Below are 25,012 nucleotides of genomic sequence, written 5' to 3'. Positions count from 1 at the left end.
CTGTTGATTCTGTAGGCTGCTTTTAATATTTTAAAGCCCAAACTATTTTTTTAATCTATTTAGAAAAGGAAACAGGTTTCTTTTCAAATGGAATTTTTTTTTTAATAGAACTGCCAGCGTTTCAGTTGTTAATGTGTATTGATTTTAATGGGAAATACAATGGCATGAAATACCACTCTTTATAAAAAAAAAAACTTTAGGCATGTAGCAGACTGGACGTGTGAGCCTCTTAAATAGAGGCATTGGCAGCTCCATGTGCTGTTACTCTACATTATAATTTAAGATTAAATGAATAATTTTGCCATTTGATTTGGATGCCAGAGTTAATGCTTTTTGATCCCTTTCTTCCCCTGGAAAGCAGTATGAAGTGAATTCTCCTTTTTCTGGTAGCTGAATGCAGAAGTTACCTTGGAGAAGTGTAGTAAATCTATTTTCAATGAAGGAACTGAGATGGTATCCTTCACCCAGTGTTAATTTGCCTAATAGTTCTGTGGAGATACCTATTCTTGTAAGCATTATACTCTTCTGTGACTGCAACAAGCACTTTTATTGGGTTTGCCTTCCCTTTAATGTTTCAATTGAATTTTTGCACACTTCTAATGGTACAGTGAAAAAACTGAATGTCCTTCTTGCTGTGAACTAGCAGTGAATATGCAGGCTGGTTTTTTTATTACAGAAATAGAGAAATATGCACACATTGTAAATATATTAAGTACCTTGAGTGTTTACGTTTTGCATTTCTTGGAACTTAATTCTATGTCTTCAATGTTGTGTGCCTAATCTTTGATGATGTGCATCTGTGTTATTTTCCAACTGAGCCCTGACTTTTTTTCTCACACTGATAACTTTATTTGGCTCCTTGTGCCATCAGTGCGGTGAAACACAAGAGATGTTTTGCTGGGTATTTATGTGCACATCAGAGCAAGGTGATGTTAATGGTCATGACGCTGTAGGTGGTGCAGGGAAGTAGAAACTGAGATCTCGAAAGGAGAGCATTTAGAATAGTACCATGGAAATTTTAGTGTAGGGAACAGCCTTTTTCTTTTCAATCAATTAATGTCTGTTTTCCTTTGCATCTCCAGCATGACTTGTGAACCCAGTTGAAGGTTGCGTAGATTTAATTTTTTTAATACTTAACCAGATTTTAATGGTTTTAGTCCTGTAAGTGCAAATGAATGTTATTTCTTCTGTGCTATGTGTCCTATGTAAGACAGCACATTTTTAAGGTAGGACCTAAGATCATAAATAACACAGAGGTAGTACTTAATAATGCTTGGAGTAAAACTTTATAAAAATACTGACTCATGCAGGTTGTTTCTGTTTACAAAGTCACGATGCCATTGAAAAAAAGCAACACATTGTTCTCTGCTACATCAATGTCATGGTTTAACCCCAGCCAGCAGCTAAGCACCACACAGCCGCTCGCTCACTCCCCTGCCGGTGGGGTGGGGGAGAGAATTGGAAGGGTGAAAGTCAGAAAACTTGTGGGTTGAGATAAGAACAGTTTAATAATTGAAGTAAAATGAAATAGAATAGTAGTAGTAGTAGTAATAATAATTGCTCACCACCCACTGACCGATGCCCAGCCCGTTCCCGAGCAGCGATCGCTCCCCCCCGGCTTATATACTGAGCATGACGTCATACGGTATGGAATAGCCCTGTGGCCAGCCTGGGTCAGCTGTCCTGGCTGTGCCCCCTCCCAGCTTCTTGTGCACCGGGCAGAGCATGGGAAGCTGAAAAGTCCTTGCCTAGTGTAAGCACCACTTAGCAACAACTAAAACATCAGTGGGTTACCAACATCATTCTCATCCTAAATCCAAAACACAGCACTAGACCAGCTACTAGGAAGAAAATTAACTCTATCCCAGCTGAAACCAGGACAATCAGTAATTCATATACTGTTATTGTAGGCATTTAATTGGTATGGATACAAGTAATTTATTTGCTGGTAGCTTTGTGTTTTGGTTTTTTTGGGTTTTTTTGTTGTTTTTTTTTTTCTTATACCAATTATGGTTCAGAATTCATATTAATTTATTGGGGGCTTTTTTAATGGTATAGGTATTATGCGGTGCACCTATAACGTTATAACTTGCTTTGTAACTTTTCGATAATTAAATTTTTTTAAGATGCAGGATTTTTTTTTTACAGGTTACTTAATTATTTTCACAAGGAATGTGAAAATGGATGGCAAATTCTTGCACTTAAGTATATACAATGTTTTCAGAAGATAAAAAGTAGAATTTCAAAAGTTCTTGTGGTTCACGTTGTCTGCTGTAGAGCCTCTCAATTCCCCCCTCCCCAATACTTGCACAAAAGACTTGCTTAGACATACCATAAACTATTTTAACCACTCAGGATATTGCATTTAAATGATAAAATTGGGTGGGTGAAGTTCCCTAGTTCCCACTTTCCTGTATGAACTTTCTATGACTATAATACTTAATCTTTTTTTATTTTAAATTTTTGTGGGACTGGGGAATGAAGCATAGCAGTCATTGAAAATACTCTTTCCTTTGGACCTGTTGATACAGCAATTCAATTCTGACTTTTTTCAGTTCCTTTGTAGTGTACGTACATTCATTGTTCCTTTTGTAGTGATTATTACTGTGTTGAGTGCTAATAAAGTTTTCTGGAATTACACTATTAGGCATTAAAATGGCAATTTTTCCATATATAAAGCTATTTTTAAAGCCCATTGCTAAAAATACAAAAAACTAGCAAAATTCCTTTTGGAATTCCCAGTATCTCTTAGAATGAGTGTACAGTTTTCTGCTTTACCTAGTCCCATTAACTTGGAATAAAGCTATGTTTAACATGAAAGTGGTGTGTTAAGGAAACAACAGAACCTGTTTTATTTAGACCGTGGTACTAAAAGTGACCTTTCTTGACTTCAAAATCCTTTAGGCAATCTACCCAGTTCTTAAAATGTAGTTGTTGTTAAAACAGTGTGGAGTTATAATTTAAAATAGAAAAATATTTCCCAGTGCTTACGCAATGACTTCTTACCTCTCATCAGTTGTGGTCTCACATGCAGTATGATTTGAAATAAAATTTTAATAACTGTGTCAAGTTTTTGAAGAAGCTTTCTAGTGAAGACTTAGTTTTGCATTTAATAAGTAATATTACAGTTTAATTTTTTCATTGTTGTTTTAAAAATTTCAGTATGAAAGTTTCTGATCGCTTGTTCTTTTTTTAATTAAAGGCTTTGAGATTTTTTTTTTTTTTTTTTTGAAAAATCTTCTAAAAAACCCAAACATGCTATATGTCTTGGTTGCTTGTTTGGTAAGTCTAAGTGCAATTTTTTAGAGGTCTGCTTAACAAATAGTGTTGTGACTTCAATCTCTAAAATGGTGCATCATTAACCTGTTACCTTTGCAAGTTGCTTTTTTAAAAGCAAAATAAAACTATCTCACCCCAAGTAACCCCAAATCAAAATAAAAAGGTTCCATGCTGTTATGAAAACATAAAGCTTCCCAGAATCATTCCAGTTTTACTCTCTTGAAATAAATTTATGTCTAATTGGCTTTTTCAGTTATCAAAGATAGTTTATATTTTCTGTTGCATCTGGTACTGGATTGTCTTGTTTATCGTTCATAAGTTCTCTGAAATTTTTATCGTAGTTGATACAGATTATCGTGTTCTGAATAAATCAACTTAAACATGAACGTAATGTTTTGATGTTACTTGGCAAGTTCGGAATAGGGGCCCTTTAATCTGTAGCTGTATTAGCTCAAGATGTTGCTGCTTTCCTCTGCCTATTCCTTTCTGCTTGTTGGAGATCTTCTTTCTTCCTTTCATCCTTTCAGATCTGCTTACTGAGCTGCTTGAGTAACTGGTCTTGACTCAGTTAATCTGCTGGATTAGTTTAAGATGTAAAACAGGACTTTTTTTTTTTTTTTTCTCTACACTAGTTCATTTTGCCTGAAACAGAACACTGTGTCCTGAGTGGCTCAGTAAGTTGAGCTGCCTGAACTGCAGCTGGAAAAAATGAATGCATTTATACTTGCCTGGATTCTTTTCAAGTTACTTTTTTTTCCCCTGTTTCCTAATTATTCATTTGGCGTTACTGAATATTCCTGTCATGCAGGTAACTTTAGGCAACTAAACCAGAACATGAAGTTTCATTGCATGGTGGGGATTCAGATCTGCTTCTGTAAAGTGATAAAGGTGCTATTATGGTAAAAGTAACCAGTTCAAGTGAATAAAACTCTCTATAATAAACTGGAAAGAGTTAATGGACTGATAAATTCTAATTGCATGCCAAGGTAATGCACACAGCAGTTTCCATGGCAAGTGTGAGTATTTAATTTGGAAGGGGTTGCTATAATTGATGATTTTGCAGATGAAGATAACTTACTTCAGCTTAAATATATTCAGCCTTCTCATGGATTTTTAATGCTCCCCAAACTTCTTTCTAAAGATATTTTAAAATGAATTTTGACTAAGAATTTTGTTTGGTATATACTGGACAAAAGGGTATCAAAGTCTATGTAGTTTGGCACTAAAGTGTATAATTACAATTAGACATGGCAGTTATTGCATTGAGGTCCTGGATCCCAGAACCTTTTTCCCTTAAAAAAAATAGGACAGAGGCAACTTCTTGAAATCATCTTTGATAATTAGAAAATCCAAATGTAAATTGATTTCAGGGGAGTAAAGCCGGAATGGTTCCGGTAGGCTTTATATTTTTATAACAGCATGGAACCTTGACATGTCGATATAGGCAAAGTTCTAACAATTGTGGTTTAAAGTGCATGTTTGTAGTACATCTAAAATCAATTAGCTTCTTGAAAAATGACATAAAAAGCCTGAATGACTGTACAGACCAGTTTTTTTTAAATGTAGGTTGCAACTGCTATGCTTCTAAATGAGGAGGAAGATGGGGGGAAAAATGCACTTAGCTAGTCACACATAGCATCTGTTCTTTCTGGAAAGAGTTATGGGCGTTGAGTTTGAATAGACTTGCTGGCTTTTTTGAGAAGTCATGGTTATCTTAAAGATAATCTTCTTGAAGATTTACTTCAAGCAAAAGATGAATACAGAACTCAGTCCTACCAAGTGTTGGGACTGGTGAGTACTGACCAATGCATATTTAAAATAATCAATACCTGATACGATGACTTTTTTTCATACAAACACTACTTTCTTTACCCTCAACATTAGCTTGGACAGCAATACCTCTTGCTCTAGACTGCAAGCTCTTTAGGACACGAACTGTTTTAAGTACTTGTGCACATGTGGTGCTACTGAAACTGAAGAATGTCCAGAATATTGTCATTTTATACAAGTAACGTAGATTGAATGACTTTTGGATAGGATATAGTCCTTTAGCTCTATATAGAAATCCTTATGTAGTAGTCTACAAACACTAATTCAACATGCTTTTATCATAATACGTATGCGTTATTTGTAACCTGTAGATGCCCTGCCTATATTTGGAGTTGGTTTTATAACATCATACTAAGAGGTTGTCTCTACCTTAAAAATTCTGCATTCTAAACAGACTAGGAACCAGGGAATTATATTCTGTACTGATGAGGTACTCAACAGTACAGAAATAATAAATGAAGATGAATAAAATACATTGTTCTGAAGGCCACCTGAGGCTCTGTCCTATGCTGCTTGTTGCCATTGTCCCTTCCTGCAATAGATTGTTCCCTTTTTAGGTTGTCTGAGGTCGTTCCTGAACCTGAGCCTTTTAAAATGACCTGAATTTAAACAAATGTTTAAAACAGCCTAGATAACTTTGATAGAGCTCAGTTAGGGAACAACCACAGATGTTGCTCTGTAATCAGCAGGTGAAACCCTGTTGAGAAAGGATGAGGATAGGAAAGAGGAATAACAAACAGTTACAGGTGGGCTGCAGGCATTAGTCTATTAACCTAATTGTGCTACTGCTAGAAGAGTATATAAAATGAAAGGCAGATGTGCTTTAATGTCATGGAATAGTTCTTAAAACTGCCAGGATTTAACAGTTGCTGTTTGTTGCTAGGGAAGTTTGTCCTTGTACATTGCCTGGCATAATAGGTCCCTGCTTCTTGTGTAGTGTTTGCATCCAAAATAATTAAAAGCAATCTCCTGGTTGTCATGCCTGTCTGTTCCATTAATCACATGATTAGCTTTCTCTTTGTCACATCTACTTAATTTCCAGAAAACTCTCCTAAAATACATGGTCTTGACTTGGGTTTGTAATTCAGAGCTAATCCTGAAAAAACCCAAATGTGTATGCTCAGGGTATTTTTTTTCATGGTATAGCACGCAAAAAATATGTCAATGGAAACAGGAAATACTGTTCTCAGAATAGCCTTGTTCTGCTATACAAAGATTTCGCAACATAGAAGTAATCTAGTTGATGATAAAATTGATTCTTGTTTCTTCCTTTGTGAAGTCCATGCCCACATGTGAGGCTATCTCAACTGTTCACCTTGCAATTGCTATAAGAATGCAATTAATCTACAATTTCTATAAGATAAAATCTGCGTTTTCACTTTTATTTTCCCATAAATTATTGGCTTGCTTATATGAGTGAGAAAGCCTCTCTCCTTTTACAGGTCATGTGTTGAGAAACATTGACCTGAATAGTCCAGCAGCAATACTAGGGGACTCTTGATATTTTCAAAGTTGTAAATGAAGTCACCTTCATGCTTGTAAGGAAACAAAGTGTACAACTGATTAACTTTGCTGTTCACTTCTGTGGCAGTAGGCATGCAGAGCCATTTGTTTCAAGGAAGAAGCATTAAGGTTTTACTGAAAAAGTTGATGTTCTTAAGTACTTGAAATTAAGGGGAGTACCTGGAGATCAGGCAAATTTGTGATGTGCTTATGAATTTCCTGAACCTGGGATGAAACTGTAGCCTTAGTATCTGTCCCTTAAAGCATCTTTTGAAACCCACTTAATAGAACTGGGGTGGTTTTGTTTCCTAATGACTACTTTCATGTTCTCATTCTGCCTTTTTTTATTTACATTTACAGATGACTGTTCATAAGTGCTGTTAGTCTCTTGTCCTTCTTCAGCCACCACTTGCAGTCAGTAAATGCTTCTAATCCTGTCGTTTCTAGGAAGGATATAATTAAAGCAAAGCTCTAATTATTGGTAATACTTAGTACCGGCATCATAAATGACTCAAATCCACATCCTTTTTAATTAAAACCTAATTATATTTACTGTGCTTCTTTCTGCTTGAAAGAAAGCAATATCCTGATGTTTTTTGTTGTTATTTAAATGGTTATGAGTGAATAATGAAAAAAATCAATATTGCATGCAGATCTGATAACAACAGTGGTGAGTAAAGATTCTTTTCTAGCATGGAGCAGTCCTTAGCTTAGGAAAAGCTGGGAGCGGGGGGCCAGAATAGGCTTTGTATCTTCTTTCCAAGATAAATAAATGTAATTACATCTACATTAACTGTTGATTTATAGTAATAGGTACATTTTACTCCTGCAAATGTCTTTTCTTGTTAAACTGAAAAATTTAAAAGAAGCAAAAATATTTCTGAAATTAAGTTTGAGATAAGCGGTCTCCTATTCAGACCTCAAACTATTGTAAATTAGGAGCTTAAAGCATCTAGTGTCCAAATCTCCCAGATATGTAATAGTTAAATTGAGCTAAATGGCAGTAAAAGATTTACTGCTGCCTAGAGAAAGTAAATGATGTTGAGAATAGTAAAGCTTTTAGCTTCATGGTAAAACTCTCTGCTGTCAACTGAGGGCCTGAGCTTGAATTTTCTCTTCCATATATTGCTTTGTGAATTGAATTGGCTAAAATGTCACTTTCTTGTAGAAAAATTTTTATCTTTAGGCATTCTTGATTTAACTGCTGAACCAGTTTCTTCACAGGTGTATCTTTGTTTTATTTTTCTTTGTCTCTGAACTTTCTCTTCTAGGAATAGTCAGGATACTTGTTATATTCTGCTTAGTAAGTGTTCAGTAGCAGAGAGCTCCAGCTGATGCCTAAAACACTCTTTTTACTACCATCTATTGAGAAAAGGTGAAACAGAAAATAATTTTCCCTCCATCTTTGTCTAGTATATAACAAAAATTATAGATGACAGACATATGACACCATCAAAACTTAGGGAAGTGATTAAGAAAACAAATTTTTGTATTAAAAGAAATATGGGGCCTTAAATTAAAGATGACTGGAAAATAAATGTATTTTTGTGACAATACTGTCAATGTAAGTTCAATTATAAAACAGATGTTTAGAACATTCTGTGTTTATGATACGTTGAGGGGAGCATCTGAAGTGTCTCTATTTTGAGAAAAGTAACCCCAGACTTCAGTTAGAGGCATGCAACTGAGACGGCCTCTGTTTCTGTTCCTCTCAAGTCTTCGCACTTATTCTTTCTGTCTCTAATGTTAATTTTTCGGGTTTTCTTGCAGTTTGCTTCTTAGCCCTTGCACACTTTGAGTTTTCAGAAGAGTTCACAAAGAAAGGGCTTTTATTACTGATCAAGAAGTTTGTCCAGTGATGTTTGTCTTCTGTGCTGTCGTGTTAGTCTAATCATTTGGTGATGACATCTGTAGGTTTTTGTATGCTTCAGTGATAGGGTTTCATTTGTATAACTGTCAGTAAGACTTCACGGCATGACACAAAACTCTTTGAAGTCCTTGGCAAGCTTTTTTGTTGATTGATTGACTGGGTGAAGAGTTTGGGTCCAGAATGAATAAATGGCCATCGAACCCCCTTTCTCTTTTTTTGTTGCTGGGAAGACCATGTCCTGGCTATTATAGAAGAGTCCCTAAAAGGAAAGGTTGAGGTTTTGTTCAGTGGTCTGTGGGCTAATTCTTAGTGAGACTGTGTATTCCATTTTTCCTCCTCCTTTTGAATTGGAAAACTCTATTTTGTATGCTCACCTCTTGTCTGATTTCTGTGTTCTGTGAAATGGCTGCATTTCTTTGAGATGGTTTTGACTGAACTGGAAGGAGAGTGTGTTTAAGTGCAGAAATGTAGAGGATGTAGAATAGCTCATAGAATCTCTGACTAGAAGGGAACAAGTAAAAAATGGTGTTGAAGTGTTTCTGCTAAAACATTCATAAGCTATGAGCAGTACTTTAAAAATAACTAGTAAGCTTATTCCAGAAGCTTTTTGTAAATACAATGTTCTAATGTTTTCTCCTGGTTTATAGTGTAATATTGAGAGATTCTTAAGGAATGTACAAGTCTACAAAGCCTATATTAGCTGCTCTGTTAATGAATACTATAAAGTAATAAAACAAATGTAGCTTTGTCCTTCACATAAAATGTGAAGAGTTGTGCTGTTCAACTTCATGTTGCATTAATGAAGGACAGGGTACAAATTTCAGTGACCTAGATTTTCTGTTTATTGTTTTCCCTATGTAAGAAGGGAAGGCATTCTTTGAGAACTTATCTAATGAGAGGTAATATATGAACCCAAGTAACCAAGTTTTATGTGTCTTTATTTCAGTACTCAGTCTATTCAGATTTGAGCTATGCTATTAAAGATGCTAAATACTATGTGTTATGCAACTCAGCCTTTTTTCAAATAACTTCTGAACACCTGTAATATTTTCTTAGGATCTGAGCTGATGTAATCTGCCAAAATAGTTTTCTTGACAGTTCCATTATAAGAACTCTAGGTTCCATGTACCAGAAGTAATAGAATACTCTTCATGTTTAGATGAAGAAGATGACTTTGTCAATAAAAGAATTTCCCTGAAACCAAAGGAGAACGGGACATCGGCAATCGGTTCTTCAGGAACAAGTACAGTGAAAAAGGAAGATGTAAAACCACGAGCTAAAAGCAAACCACTATCTCCAGTGAAACAGACTGCCACCTCAGCACTTGATTACTTTGGGACAAGTAGTGTCCAACGATCAGAAAAGAAACTGGTAGCAAGTAAAAGGAAAGAAGTGAGTACTGATGATGTTCCTTTAGGCTGCTCGTGTGTCTGATAGCAGATCAAAATGGCCAGTTTAATGACTTGCAAGGAGGTACTTAACTGCTTGTCCTGATTAATATTACTTTTTAATGACTAAGTTCAATTCTGATGATATGTGCAGGCGTATCAAGTCCTCAAATGCAAATTTAGAGTAGCGTTTCCATGTTTGAGAAGATAGCACAAAGTTGAAAGCAGTATTTTCTCTGTTGCTTCTTAAGTGACTTTTCTTAAAATCAAGTAGTTTTCCAAGATTAGTGAGTGGATGGGATAGCTTTTAGTTGGGGGTGGAGGGCAGGAGGGAGAGGAAGGAGGTTGTTTTCCCAAGCTTTATGGCGCACATATTCATGGAATAACAAAACACCAAATAAAGTATGGAGGAAATTAAAAATTTGCGATGTAGTTATTGATTTCACTTTGAAGTGGGCCAGCTGTGATAGTTCCAGAGATGTTCAACATTGTTTGAAGAAATGAAGTATTTATATTGTAGCATGTTTTTGTTTTGAATAGTAAAATCTCTTGAAAACAGCCTTGTTTAATAGTGTTTAGGTAGAGAGCTAGGAATAAAATTCTGCATGTCTCATAGTCAGTCCTTTTCTAGAAGTATACGAAATGAATCTGTACAGATTAAATTATTATAATTTACACAATATTGGGGAAACTCAACTGTTGGTCTTTTTTTCTAAATACAGCCTTCACAAAGCAGAGACAGCACACTAGATGATGAGGCCATTGCTAGGCAACTGCAGCTCGAAGAAGATTCAGAGGTAAAAGCTCTATCAATTTTGCTGCTCTATGCCAAGAGCAGTTTGTTTAACTTAAAATTGTCTTTCTTTAAGAAATTAAGATAAACTTTCCATGTGTGCTATAAATAAGTGTAATAAAATTCATCTGTATACTTAACTCTTGCACATATGTGCAAACATAGTCACGCAGTTATTTTTATGGGCATTATTTCAGTTACGTAAATAGAACATCTCAATCTAGTTTCTGTCTATCCAGACTTTCTCTACCTGTGCAGTTGATGAGCTGATGTGTCTATAATAATCTTGCTTTTCACACAAATTCACTTTCTGCTTCCTCATGTTTTTGTTTTTTTGAGTTTTGTTGTTTTTTTTTTTTTTTTTTGTGGGTTGGGGGATTTTTTGTGTGTGTTTGTTTTTGTGGTTTTTTTTTTTTTTTTTTTAATTCTCTGGAGTGAAAAATTAAAAGCCATTGTCATCCATGATTTGTTTCACTTGTCATCTGAGTTTTCTTGTAGTTGAGAAAAATGTGAATGACCCTTACGTGCGTGTCTTAAACTTTCCTGTTTGAATCAGTGCTAATATTAGGGAAAGGTACACTTGTCATACATACTTACTTGCTTTTGGGAAAGTCAATTCATGTCCCATAACTGGTAATATTGAGTATCCTTTGAAATAAATATAGTGTACATGCAAAACTCAGTCTTGTCCTTGACTTCCCCAGAGGTGTGATGAATCTAGCTTTAATCTGTTAGAAAGTTAAACAACCTGTCAGGAAAAACAAGGTGGTGTCTTTCATTTGAACTGATCTTATCTGTAGCACTCTCATTGTCTATATGTATCATCAAAGGTACGTACATCAGCTGTATCTCTGCCTCAGTCTGATTTGTGTTTGGTGGTTGCTGCCCGTCCCCTTTCTTGCCGTACACAGGGAAGATAGATGCGTTTCATTGTTATGGGCACGTGAAAAATAACGCCTGTGGCACATTGGTTTTACAGAGTCATCTGTTTGAATCTTACAGCATGGCCTATTGGACTTCAAGACAATTATGAAAGGATTTTTGTTGTTGTTTTGTTAAAACAATGGTCAGTGTTTATAGGCAACAATATACACTATTCAGGAATAGAGAACGTTTTCCCCATAGTTTTCCAAAGGGGCCATATTGGATAGGAAAGGTAATTTGATGATCAGTTATCACTGTAGATGTCACATTTATCTTGTTAGGTGATATAAAAATTAAACCAACCTGGCTTTGTTTTTTACAATTAATAAATAACTTTCTCAGATTCCATGTACAGTATTTGTTCTTACTGGTTCTTCTGTCAAAGAAAATCAGTTGTGTAAGTAAAAATATTAAAAAGTTAAAGTATATTTGTTTCCATAAAGTAAACAGAACTGGCAACAAGAACTGGGCTAAGGGCAGTAGCTGAATTCTCTAAAACTGCCAGAATTTTTTTTCATACTATATCTTGCTAGCAGTAAATGAGAATAAAACATTAATTATTGAAACATCATAATATTTAACAGGCATTGTTCCTACTTGTCTTTTGGGACTGCTTTTGGAAGTTTTCTGAAACCAACAGGTTGCATCTTGGTGCAGGCTGGGTGTTGTGAGATCCTGTCTTCAAGTTTTGATTGTTTATTAAGTGAAAAGGATACATACCAATAAAAAATATGAAGGAACAGAAAACCTCTTTGAAAACGGATTATATAGGCTTATTAATGCTTTTAGTGCAACAAATCCAAACTCTACTTTTCTCATTAGACTTCAGTCTCTTTTTGGGGGAAACAATTCTTCAGTGCCATTTTCAGAAATTTATTTCCCTCTTGTAGCATGCACGTTTTCCAGCTATGTGCTGTCTTATTTTAGATAAACTTTTTGTCCTGAACAGCAAGTAGAATTTAAAAAAATTATAGTAAAATTAAAACTTGTCAGACATGAGCCAAAAATATTTTTCTTTCCTTTTTTTTTTTTTCCTCCTTTCAGCTGGAGAGACAGCTGCATGAAGATGAAGAATTTGCTAAAACTTTGGCCATGTTGGATGAAACACCACAGAAGAAAAAGGTTGACTTCTTTTTAAACTTTAGTTCTTAGAAATTGCATTGTGGGAGTTTTCTTATTTAGACACCTAACCTTTGTTTTGAGACTTCATACAAATGCATTAAAAAACAGCAAGAAAGTGTTTGCATGAAAATAGCAGTATTAACTTTTCATACTTTCCTCCTGGATTTTCCTCACTCGGTAAATAGTGGCCTACCTAATCAGACAGCAGGCATCGTTATATCTTCGTGCTATCTGCTTCTGTTGAAATGGGATTTTAAGTTCTAGTTCTAATTGAGTGAAGTGTGTTGCTGAAGACTTATGAGTTAGATCAGCTATAGCTCCGCTGGTTTATGAGGACCAGATCAAGTAAAATAAGTCAATGGCACAAGGTGGTGAAACATGATGGGAGAAAAAGGGAGGAGGAGAATACTCTCCTCGCTTTGAGAGAAGGGGCAAGCAGGGATCTTGAGTGTTTTGAGACTAACCCAAGTGGTGGGAATCTTCCCAGTTCTCATAGCTTGTGGCGTAAGGCACAGGAAAATATTTGCTGGGCTGTACATCAAGACTCTTAGAATTTAGGATTGCTAATTTGAATATAGCAAGTATTAGTATTTCTAGACTAATCAGTAAACCAATTAGGATCAAAATTTACTGTAACCTGGAAGTTCGTCTGGCCTTTCACTTAAGGAATGATTATGTGCGTGGCTGAGTGCAGAATTTGCTCATCTGCTTGCCTTTCATAGAGATTGTATTCTGACTTGTGGTAGGGATCGGCTTTGTTAGATGTCATTCAGTGTGTTGTACTTAACCATAGGGAAACTTGGGGATCTGGACTTAATGGTAGCTCAGGACATGCATCTCTGACTTTGGCATTGTGTGTTTGTTTAGGCTCGGAAAGATTCAGGAGGAGAGCAAACAGTACTGAGCATCAAGAGCAGTCCTAACGTGACAGAAAGATGCAAGCAGTCAGAAAGAGGTAGGAGACAGAATATAGAAAACATTTCATCAATTTATAATATTAATGAGATGCATTCTTACATATGTGCTCTTCTCCCTCTGCCTCCTTTCAAGTGAAGGCAACAAACTCGACAGGTGAAGCAAAGAATTACACTGCAAAGCAGCAAACTAAATCTGAACATTCAAAAGGCTCTCGTTTATCCCTGCAATCATCTGATGGTAAAATAGCAAGAGAGTTGATGGATAAGACCTCGCCTTTGAAACCTAGCTCTAAGCTTGTGTCTCTGAAACAAAAAGAAGAGATTGCTGAAAAGGAAAGAGGTGCTCAAAGTTTAGTATCAAAAGAAAAAACTGCTTCAGGGAAAGAAGAGAAGACAACACCAAAGAAGGAAAAAATATCTCCCAAGAAGGCTGAGGTAGGAGCTATCAAAATGAATTTAGTTGGCTTGGTGGAGTTTGCAGGAAAATAGTTTTCATTTATTATTGTTTATGTGTCACTGTTGTAACTTCGTACTTTGAATCTTCTGGGCAATTTTTGAGAATTTGAATTCTGGTAAGGCTTTAAGTTCCTAGCAATTGTAAAAATACAGGAAAAAATTAGCTGGAAAAGTGTAAATTAAATGCATGAAGGAACTGAGAGTTCTTTAATGTCCATTAACGTATGCATGTACACTGCAAAATTAGTTCAGTGCTTCTTCACGTTCAACTTCCCTGAAGAAATGTGGAATGCAGGAATTCTGACGCACACTTAGTGAGTGAAAGCTTACTGTTTATGTGAGCGTGGTGACCTTGTGGATCTATACTGCTGTTAGAACGATAAATGGCATTGTTGTTGGTGTCATCCCCTCGCCCCCCCGTCTCGTATTTCTGAAGTATATTTCTTATGGTTGATACATTATGTAGGAATATAATTTAGTTTTAACCGTCTGATTCAGTAACTGTAATTATTGAACACACTGGCAGTTATTGGTGACCTTAAAACATACTTTTTAATCATAAAGTACAAAATATCCAATTTTGACACTTAAATAACAGTTGTAATGGGGAGGGAGAGCCTGCAGCTTCTTTGGAGGTGAGTTTTAAATAATTTTTTTACTGATTAAAAAGCTTAACTGTCTCTTAACAGTAGAAATAAAGTAGACTTTATGTAAGCGTAGATCTTGTCTGTACCTGATCATCATTCTGAAATAAATTAGGATGTGAATTTAAAGCAACAATTTATGAATTAAGTGAGCATGTACATGTGGAATACAGATGAATCTACAAAAACTTGACAATAAACAATGGGTACCTATTTTTTTAAACTCTCAGGTGACTTTTTGAAACCTTTTTAAAAAGAACAAGAAAAAAAATACCTCAAAACACAAGCACCAAAACCAGAACAAGTTCGGTATTGCATGTTAATAGGTTAAAAACAAGTGTTAGAACTTACTTTTCCTTTGTTGCATAAAAAGTCTTAAACCGTGATGCTTGAGTTTATTTAGTTGTCTTTATATATGTAATACGTGTATTAAATTTTTTTTTTTTTCCCTTCCTGCCCAAGTCTGTAAGTCCTGAGGACTCTGAAAAGAAGCGAATCAATTATCAAGCCTATCGAAGCTTCCTTAATCGCGAGGGTCCAAAAGCACTGGGTTCCAAAGAGATACCTCAGGTAAGTTTGGCTACAGCAGAATTCTGTACGTAGAAGTGGAGTGTGTCGTAGACTTACTGTTCTAAGTGATCTAACAAGTATCAACTAAACTATTTAAAAACTGGTATTTTTTTTCAAATAGGAAGTATGTATTGGAAAAAGCTAAGTTGTAGTGCAAAGCAGTGACTGAATGTAAGGAAATATACTAAGAAATTGAATTCAGTACTTGGTTTATGAAGTCCTGATGATAAAAAATAGGGGTCTTAAAGTTGAAGATGCTGTCATTCATTTGACTGACATGCTAATGCTTAAAGCACAGTGTTACGAGTATGATCTGTCAGGTGAACAGTGTGTGAAGTTTTGTTGGTAGTTATTACTTTTAATGGCTTTTGAGCTTTTAGAACTATTACCGAGGTAGTTAGCATAGGCTATTTTTAAGGGTACTTTTCATAGGGTACTTGACGTAGTAGGGGGTTTAAAAAGTTTATGGTGAAGAGGTATTTGGTAGAATTGCATCAGGTAATGGCATTTTCTGCAATGCTCTGGTTCTCAGGGAGCTGAAAACTGCTTGGAAGGCCTGACATTCGTAATTACAGGTGTTCTGGAGTGTATTGAAAGAGATGATGCCAAGTCTCTAATTGAACGTTATGGAGGAAAAGTAACTGGCAACGTCAGCAAGAAGACAAACTATCTGGTTATGGGGCGAGACTGTGGGCAATCTAAATGTGAAAAGGTGAGCGTTCCTGTGCCTGAGCAAAGTAGAAGTGAAACTGTGAATTGTTCATACCTAACTGTATTGATTTTCAGTATCTCTGCCAAAAGGAGGCAGTATTACCAATAAAGTGCATGTTAAAAAGGAAAAGTTGCCTAATGTTCTAGGGCTTTGTTTTGCTTTTATTTATATGTATACACACATATACAGGTTAAAAAAAAAAAAATCCTTTTTGTTGTTGTGTTCATGAACATAGTCTTTACTGGAAAGCACTGTGAAGTGAATTACCTAACTCCTAACTTGACTTGACTTTACTTTTAATTCTTACTTTTGCTCCAGGCATCGACTTTAGGGACAAAAGTTATTGATGAGGATGGCCTGTTTGATCTTATTCGAACTATGCCAGGCAAAAAGTCCAAATATGAGCTGGCGGCTGAAACAGAGGTTTGTTTATAATAAACTTAAGGGATTTTTTGATGTTTCTTGCTTTGGTTTGTTTTTAACTGAAAGGTGTTTCGGTCTTCTGTTCCAGTAACAGTAACCCTACGATTGTCAGTTTGACCTTATAGGTTAAAAGTATTGAAAGTGAAAATTTTATATTTGTGCTTAAGATTTCTACTTGGGAGCTATAGGGTTTTTTCCCACCTTTCATTTTTATACTCTGATGTTACTCTGTATTTTAGGTATCTGACTGAGGGGGTAATTGTCTCTCCTTAGATGGTTTCAGTTTTAAACTTTGCGTATTTGTTTATTCTTTGAAGTAAGTAATTGTGATTGATACCATGTGGTACCCAGACAGGCCCACTATAAAATTGTACTGTAAACGTGGGACAACTATACGTAAAACATGTGTATACATAAGATTTTGTCTTGATGTGGTACTTGAACTAATAATATTAAAGGTAAATTTTTCAGGGAATACTGTAAAAACAGTAACAAGTTTTTTATGCACATTTAAATTTAGTCTGTAGTGGCTGATAAAATGTTATTAAAATCTCCATTAGCTCTAGCATTCAGTATAGATGTTGCTTTGGTGCTTCTGATGTGTGGCTACACGTGAATTGTTGCACGTAAAGATGCTATTGGTGTCTTAAGGAAAAGCAACTGTAAGGTTACTAGCTAGTCACTTTCACTCCCTTTGAATTGTTTTGGGCTGAATGCTTTCTGGAAGCATTGTTTTGCAGGAGCTTCAGCAGTGTCTGGCCTGTTTGCTCCAACCTGACAGTCAGCAGAGGTTTTTTGTTTTTTTTTTTTTTTTTTTCCCCTAATGATGCATCAGGCTTTGTGAGTAAGGGGACTGCTCTTGGAATGACCAGAACGTTTCTTGCCTCTTTTTTGTGGGTTGTGCTACAGAACCAGGTGGCATCATGTTTAACAGTGGTTTATTTTTCAGAGAGGAATATTTCTTTATCTGCTTTTGAAATGTTTTTTTTATCAATACATAAGCTTTGTAACTTCCTTAAGCACTCCTGTACATGTGTTCAAGGACAGCATGGTTATCGACTGTATGAGTCTTTTGAAACTTCCCTTTAATTTTCTTACCTTTATTTTCCTAAGGCAAAGAAAGTGGAGTCAAGACCTAAAAAGACACCACAGAAAGCTGAAGCTGGAAAAAGGAATTTTAGCCCCTTCAAAAGGGAAACGGACAATAAAAAATATAAGTCTACTCCTGAAAAAGGAGATACCGTCAGATCTGTCAAGAAAGAAACCACTGCTGTTCGAAAGCTTACAGACTTTAAGCGGCAGACTGTAGAGAAGAAAGAAGCCCCAAAACCTAAGGAGAACTTGGTTTCTGAGGCTCATGAAGACGGAACAGAGAGATTGCTATGGGTAGATAAATATAAGCCTGTGTCTCTTAAGGCAATAATTGGACAGCAGGGTGAGCAAAGCTGTGCCAATAAACTGCTCCGATGGCTCCGAAATTGGCACAAGAATACCTCAGAAGATGGACAAGGTGACCGGCGCGGTTAACTTCTCTCTGTGTCCTTCCATGCCAATCACACTGCTTGGTTCCCTGGACCGATAAGGGCCTTTGAGATAGCAGAGCGACTCTAGAAGTTGAGAATGAGGCTGCAGTCAGATGCGTTTTTAGCAGCAGTTGAGCCTGAGTGGTGTTTTTGGTTGCGTGTTTTTTTTTTTTTTTTTTTTTTTTTTTGCTGTTGAAGTTGTTCACTTACCACCACTGCCCTGCCCTGCGCCCCCCCTCAACCCAAAACCAGAAAAGCAAACTGTGTCTGAAGATATTAAGTCTTGTGGTATTCTCTTAAATGTGAATTTTTTCCAAAAGAAATCAAAATAACCTAGCAGTAAAATGACATCATATTCAGCCTAGTGAATTCTTTCTCGCCAAGAGAAACGTTGGCCAGGGCTAACCTGCCTGTACACGTGGTGAAAATACAAGATAGCAACATGTCTAAAGGGCTGCCATCATGCATGGAGAAGAGACGAATTGTTAAGGTCCTGGTTCTGCCTGACAAGCAGCCTGTGTCATGGGTGGTGCGTCATCCTGTAGACAGTTTTTTTTTTTTTATGTGATTAAAATAGTCTTTAAGCTTCACTGCTATCATAGTGGGGTTTTCTGTGTGTGTTCATTTAGTTTGTTGGGTTTTTGTTGCAAAAAAAATTTTGTTTTTTTTGTACCTGGGTTTTTTTTATGATGTGGTTCTGAGAAAATTGCAGAAATGGTTCTGAGAAAATTGCGAAGTGATGGTATTACATTAATAGCATTTTTGCTATTTTTCAGTTTAGAATCACTGCAAGTCTTAAACTAAGATGGTTTAAACAGCTTTTTCCCAAATGGTTAGGATGCAGATGTGTATGCATTTTTCATATCAAGCCTTAAATGAGGAAGAACTCCAGTGGTACTTGATATCTTTAAAGATTTACATGAAGTATGCAGTTTGTTTTGTAATACATACCTAGGTAAAACCTGGGGTCTTCTTTTACAGCAAAGACCAATAGAACTGGAGGCAAAGATGATGGTACTGGTTTTAAAGCAGCATTACTCTCTGGTCCACCCGGAGTTGGTAAAACTACTACAGCTTCTTTGGTTTGTAAGGTGAGTTCATATTAACAGTTGTTCCCAGCACTATTTGTTATATATTGATGCTGTACCTGGATACAGATAGAGTGTGCAAGTGGATATCCCCTAAATTACCTGGGTCTGCTCCCAGCCTAGTTCCCCCTGCTCAGAACAGGGTTACAGGTGAAAATACGGGGGTGTTTAGATACCTTTATCAGGTCTGGGGCAAGAATATAGCAATGGGTGTCTGTTTCTGTTATATTGAGAGGAAGCGTATTGCAGTATGCTGAACAATTGGAAGTGGTTTTCAAAAATTGTGAGCATTCAGCACTAGTTGTACAAGTCAGAGAATATTTGCACTAAATTTAGTGGGAGTCGAATTCTGGCAAGCTTTTTTGAAAGTTTCTATGACGGACTTGGTTGTGGTTTTTATACATCTAACAGAGAGATCTTTCCCAGACTCATTCTAAATTCAAATACTACTTTAGAGTGAGAGAAGTTGTCAGGGCTATGTGTCCATTTCTAAATCTGAATTTAGAAATTAGTTTTTCCTAAGTTACTGGAACACTGTTCGGCTAACTGTGTCGTAAGAATCAGCTGAGAACTCCATATTGTAGAAATACCATTAAAGCTAACTTATTAATAGTGTTGTTGTAACAAGTTACAGATTATTTTTGTTCTTCTTTGACTTGCTAGAACTTTCTTAGAATGTGGTACTACAAGCTTGGAAGTGTTGAGAACTATCGTCAGCTATCTGATCTTTGTGCTGGGGAGGAGTGATTTGTTACCTCAATATCCGAGTTCTATAGAGTAACTCCCAATCTCCTCCCCTTCCTTAGAGCTTTGCACCGACAAGCTGATGCTGCACCCAAAACTAGACCTGCAGAGAAGCTGGGTGTGCTGCATTGTGCTCATTTCTGCACTAGCATGGTCTTTCCTGCTTGTAGTTTCCAACCTAGCTTGCTCGCAGCTGCTTCAAGTCTCTGCAGAGCATTTCACTGTACTCCACAGGAGTGGCCAACAAAACTGGGTTGTTCAAGCTGCAAGAACAAAGCTGAGTGCAGCTCATTGCTGTGCTGTGGCATGCCCCTGGCAGGGGAGTTTGCTGATAAAGGAGCAGCTGGGTTAAGTTCGCTCGGGGACTGACATGCAGCCCAGCCCCGTTCTGAAGTGTTACGACTGCTGGGGGAGCCATGTGTTTCCTAGCTGTTAAACAGTTAAAAGCTTCTCTCTCCTTCAGCTTTCAGAGGGATGTGGCATGTTTCTTGTCCTGACTCTTTGTGGATAAGACTGTAATATGCAGCTGGAAATACCATGGAGCTCAGCCAGCCTTGGCTCATAGTTCTGTTTCTGTCCCTGATGGCAGTTCTGTTTAATCGTTCAGAACTAAATCTGTTGCCACTGAGGGTTTGTTATTTTTTTGTGTTTTTTTTTTTTTTTTTTTTGTATTCACTCCCTGCCTGCCCCCCAAAAGTTCTCTTTTGGTTTGTGTCTGGTTATAAATATCTTTGGCATGCTAGAGAAAAGGAGTATAAGGAGAGAAAGGAATCAAAGCCACAGTGTATATGTGAAAACGATGTTGTAAGAGCTTTCTTCTGGAACTCTGAAATACCGTTTCTAATTCTGAGTATGTGTATGCTCTTTCTCTGATCTGTGTTCTCATTTTTTGTGTGGTTTTTGTGTTTGGACTAGGAACTGGGGTATAGCTATGTGGAGCTGAACGCCAGCGACACTCGCAGTAAGAACAGCCTAAAGGAAGTAGTTGCCGAATCACTTAACAACACCAGCATCAAAGACTTCTGTTCCGGTATGTCTGTTGTTTGAAGGAGGTTTTTGGTTGTGTTAATGAGTCTGGTTACAGGAGGGACAGAGTTTCCTTTTTACACAACAGTGTTAGGAATTTAACTTGCTCATCACGTTGAGGGATCCAGCTCTAAATAGGGATGGCTTCATTTAGTCAGCTGTTTTATTTCATCTTCAATTGTAGAAATAAATCCTGCTATCAGTAGAATCAGTTGTTAATCTGCACAAACTACTCAAGATCTCTGCAGTTGCTCTTCTGTTGCATGGGACGTGTTTCTTGGAAGATGACACGAGGTTATAGTCGGTTTTGTTCTGTGAACGTAGATTCATGTGGTCGAGTGGCAGAGCAAGAGGTTCACCACCACCTCACTTGTCTAGGATGGGCTTACCTAACCTATAAAGCATTGGGTAAAACTCTGAGCAAAACCCTATTTTATTCCCATCTCATTTTCTTGTCCATATTCATTTTCAGGCACATCCTCATCAGTTAGCGGGAAACATGTATTGATCATGGATGAAGTGGATGGTATGGCAGGCAATGAAGACAGAGGAGGGATTCAGGTGAAACTGCTATAGTTATTAGCTAATGCCATTGCTAAGACTGCATACCATATATAGCACAAAATATTTCAAGCCAATCTAGTGTCCTCAGCCCATGGTCCACAGAAGCGCTGTGTAGAGTACAGTTTACCTGACCTATTTTAGAAGTCTGTCTTTGTGTAAGAAGAATTATGCATTGGTGGGGGGGCAGGGGAAGATACTTCTGTAAAAGAAACCTGGAGTGACAAACTTGGGTGTGTGCACTTTAGATGTTTATTCTTGGACAGGTGAATTCACCCTAAGGTCTCTGCTGCTGACATCTACCTGCAGTGGGAGGTCTGTAATCTGACTGGGACAGTTGCTTTCTTCAGCAGGCAGTAACACTGAATAATACTGCCTATGCCACATTGTTTATACTTTGTTCTCCTTAGCAGCTCCAGCTTTAGCTTTTGAAGATTTCCTATGGTCACATGCAATACTTTGATAATAAAGGGCATACAGATTACGCTGCAGGAATATGAAATTGAACTGAATTTCACCTTCATAGAGCAGGCAAAGTCTGTTCTGGTAAGCCTAATAATGCTGAAGCCTCAGGGTAGAGCTCTTCGGACAGGGAAGAGTTGATCTTACTTCCTGCTTCTTCATTGTTTGTGGCAGGGTGCCGTCAGAAAGATGTGCGCTCCCTCTGGGCACGGGCCAGGTCAAACTGGCCTTCGGACAAATGAATCTCGTTCTGCAGGTGGACAGCTCTGCCCTGGGCTGTTGATCTTCATTGCTTCATGAAGAACAGTCCAAATGTGATTGTTGGAAGTGGGTAGTGGACAGCAGATTTATTGCAGCTGAATACAATAGCAAGCGAAAAAAGTAGGAGAGGGGCTAGATTTCTACTGTGTAGAAGCGTGATTACAATAGGAGGAGCTTTATAGACTTGCATCTGTCAAGGATCTAATTTAAGGCAGGGACTAATTCTGCTTGGTATGATGTTTTAATCATTCTTATTCTCTGAGGTATCTAATGTAATTGTTGTAATGTGTTTAAATCACAGGAGTTGATTGGTCTGATTAGACACACAAAGATACCGATCATCTGTATGTGTAATGATCGCAACCATCCTAAAATGCGTTCCTTGGTCCACTACTGTTACGATCTTCGTTTTCAGAGACCTCGTCTAGAACAGATTAAGGTAAGAAGGCTGTGGCTGCTTGGGCTGCACTGAATTACCAGCAGTAACTTCGGTCTTCATGTGGCAGAATTCATACAGAATTGGAAACACCACTTAAAACTTAATGGATCAGCTCAGTGAGTTACTCCGCCTCTCAAAATGGGTTGTCTGAGTTTTTCTACCCAAAGAACGAAGTATCCCAAAGCCTTTCAGATTTAGAAGTCTATCTTAAATATATCCAAAGATTTTCTTAAATGATCATATGCTTTTTTCTTTTTTTTACACCAATGACAAGGGATGACTTATGTTTATGAGAGAAAATTTAAATTATACATGCTTTAAAAAAACATAGAAAAATACAGTAATGCTCTTTCATCGATGTATCGATGTGTTCTGTAGGGGGAAGAGTTCACAGGAATTATTTAGTGACCATGTCTCAATTGCATATATTACAGGGTGCCATGATGTCTATTGCATTTAAAGAAGGTTTAAAAATTCCGCCACCTGCTATGCAAGAGATAATCCTGGCAGCAAATCAGGACATCAGGCAGGTCAGTGCCGATTCAGCATCAGTGTCCATTCAGAGAGCATGTCGTGTACAAGTCCGTGACTTCAATGTAGTATTTGAACAGTAGCATTATTTTTATGTATAGAGATCAGGCTGTTATCTGCTTGAGTCTTCCTCTTAAGTGCTATTATGCTACCAAATTGTCAATTTTGTTCTTTAGGTTTTACATAATCTTAATATGTGGTGTGCAAAAGATAAATCATTGACTTACGATGAGGCTAAAGCGGATGGCAGCAGAGCCAAAAAGGATATCAAACTGGTAAGTGTAAAATACTGGATTAGCTTTTACTGTCATATTCTGATATAATCGCTAGGCTTTGTAAGTGTCTTCTGAACTAAAGCACTGATGGCCTAGATGCAGGGAGTTGTCAAACTTGCCACAAATAGTTGAAGAGCAGTAAATCCAGGACTGAGTATGTATTTTGACGTACTGGTCTCTTACATAAGATGCAATTATGAAGCTCATGCTTCTCCTAAGTCCTCTATTTAGGAGATAATTCTCTTAATATTGGAAGTAAAACTCAATTCTCGAAACGGGTAAAGCACTAGGGAGGAGATACTGAACATTGAACTTGTACTGATGAGTCCAGATACTGTTGGGTACCATCACTGAAGTAATTTTGTTGATACTGTGCTGTGTCTTATTGTTTGTCTTGACCTGCATCTCACTGACTTCTTGAAACCTCATTTATTTAGGGCCCTTTTGATGTTGTCCGGAAGGTTTTTGCTACTGGAGAGGAGGCTTCTCGTATGTCTCTTATAGACAAATCGGATCTTTTCTTTCACGATTATTCCCTAGCACCTCTCTTTGTCCAAGAGAACTATGTACATGTGAAACCAGCCGCTGCTGGGTGAGTTATTCCATACCCTAAATTGACATAAACTTTTGTGTTAGGGAGTAAAACTAGACTAAAACCTATCTGGATATTTCTGCTTTGTAATACAATCAACTTTGTTTTTTTCCAGAGGAAATCTGAAAAAGCACTTGGTGCTCTTGAGTAGAGCAGCTGATAGTATATGTGATGGTGATATAGTGGACAGACAGATTCGCAGCAAGCAAAACTGGAACCTTCTTCCAACACAGGTGAGCACTTACCACTCATTTTATGTGGTTTATGGGTGTCCAGTGCAAATGACTGATCCCTTGAAATGGATGTTTCAGTATAATTTTATGACCGGTATAGTTCAAAAGGCTGCCCCGGGGAAGTGGTTCAGTCCCCATCCCTGGAGGTATTTAAAAGATGGGTAGGTGGTGCTTAGGGACATGGTTTAGTGGTGGACTTGGCAGTGCTAGGTTAATGGTTGGGCTTGATGATCTTCAGGGTCTTTTCCAACCTAAACGATTCTATGATTCATAGTTCATGTAGTATTCTGTTCTGCTGGTGAGTAGAGCAGTTTCCCATATTCGTATTGTTGAACCCACGCTGTACCATAAATTAAGTCTTCTGAAATTTTGAAAAGCTTGAACCTTCTTTATGAAGAGTAGGAGCACATGACACGTATCACTTCTGACATGCAGTTACAAGCCTACTCTGTTTTATTTATGTGCTTCCTACCCCAGCCTCTCACCAGGCCAGTATTTCTCCCAGAGCACAGAGGACTGAAGCTTTGTCACTGTCCTTCTTTTAATGATCACTGAAACATTGACAAGACCTGTGCTGAAAGGACTGTGACTGGCATCAGAGAATGTATTGTAGATTAAGTTGGAATGGACCTCCGGAGGTCAGCTAGTCCGCCCCCTGCTTAGCGCAGGTCCAAACAGATAAGTTGCTTAGGAACGTAGCTAGCTGAGCTTATGTAGGTTCGTGTTGTTCTTTGGCAATGTCGCCTTCACCAGGTCCATCTGCTGGAGACTACAGCACGTGTTTCTGTGAAGTCAGCTGTTTGACTGTACTCTAAAATGAGAAACAAGCAGGCTTTTTTTTTTTTT

At 37.3% G+C, this 25,012-nt stretch overlaps 1 protein-coding gene across 3 annotated transcripts in view; it reads left to right on the top strand.

Moving 5' to 3' along the window:
• Nucleotides 1–25,012, top strand: part of RFC1 (replication factor C subunit 1) — a 43,869-nt gene that overhangs the window by 15,651 nt on the left and 3,206 nt on the right. For all 3 annotated transcript variants that reach the window (XM_087736300.1, XM_087736299.1, XM_087736298.1), the window contains 17 exons: nucleotides 9,642–9,874; nucleotides 10,593–10,667; nucleotides 12,632–12,709; nucleotides 13,577–13,664; nucleotides 13,760–14,061; nucleotides 15,189–15,296; nucleotides 15,829–16,008; nucleotides 16,327–16,431; nucleotides 17,545–17,941; nucleotides 18,936–19,045; nucleotides 20,702–20,816; nucleotides 21,285–21,373; nucleotides 22,398–22,535; nucleotides 22,970–23,065; nucleotides 23,243–23,341; nucleotides 23,779–23,933; nucleotides 24,049–24,166. In XM_087736300.1, the coding sequence (XP_087592426.1) occupies nucleotides 9,642–9,874; nucleotides 10,593–10,667; nucleotides 12,632–12,709; nucleotides 13,577–13,664; nucleotides 13,760–14,061; nucleotides 15,189–15,296; nucleotides 15,829–16,008; nucleotides 16,327–16,431; nucleotides 17,545–17,941; nucleotides 18,936–19,045; nucleotides 20,702–20,816; nucleotides 21,285–21,373; nucleotides 22,398–22,535; nucleotides 22,970–23,065; nucleotides 23,243–23,341; nucleotides 23,779–23,933; nucleotides 24,049–24,166 (2,486 nt within the window). The remainder of the gene's footprint in view (nucleotides 1–9,641; nucleotides 9,875–10,592; nucleotides 10,668–12,631; nucleotides 12,710–13,576; nucleotides 13,665–13,759; nucleotides 14,062–15,188; nucleotides 15,297–15,828; nucleotides 16,009–16,326; nucleotides 16,432–17,544; nucleotides 17,942–18,935; nucleotides 19,046–20,701; nucleotides 20,817–21,284; nucleotides 21,374–22,397; nucleotides 22,536–22,969; nucleotides 23,066–23,242; nucleotides 23,342–23,778; nucleotides 23,934–24,048; nucleotides 24,167–25,012) is intronic.

The sequence above is a fragment of the Nipponia nippon genome, unplaced genomic scaffold, assembly GCF_047370975.1.
Source record: "Nipponia nippon isolate SJK-2023a ecotype South Korea unplaced genomic scaffold, ASM4737097v1 scaffold_6, whole genome shotgun sequence".
Lineage (NCBI taxonomy): Eukaryota > Metazoa > Chordata > Aves > Pelecaniformes > Threskiornithidae > Nipponia > Nipponia nippon.
The sequence above is the reverse complement of the archived record's forward strand: the minus strand, read 5'-3'. Positions and strand labels throughout refer to the sequence as shown.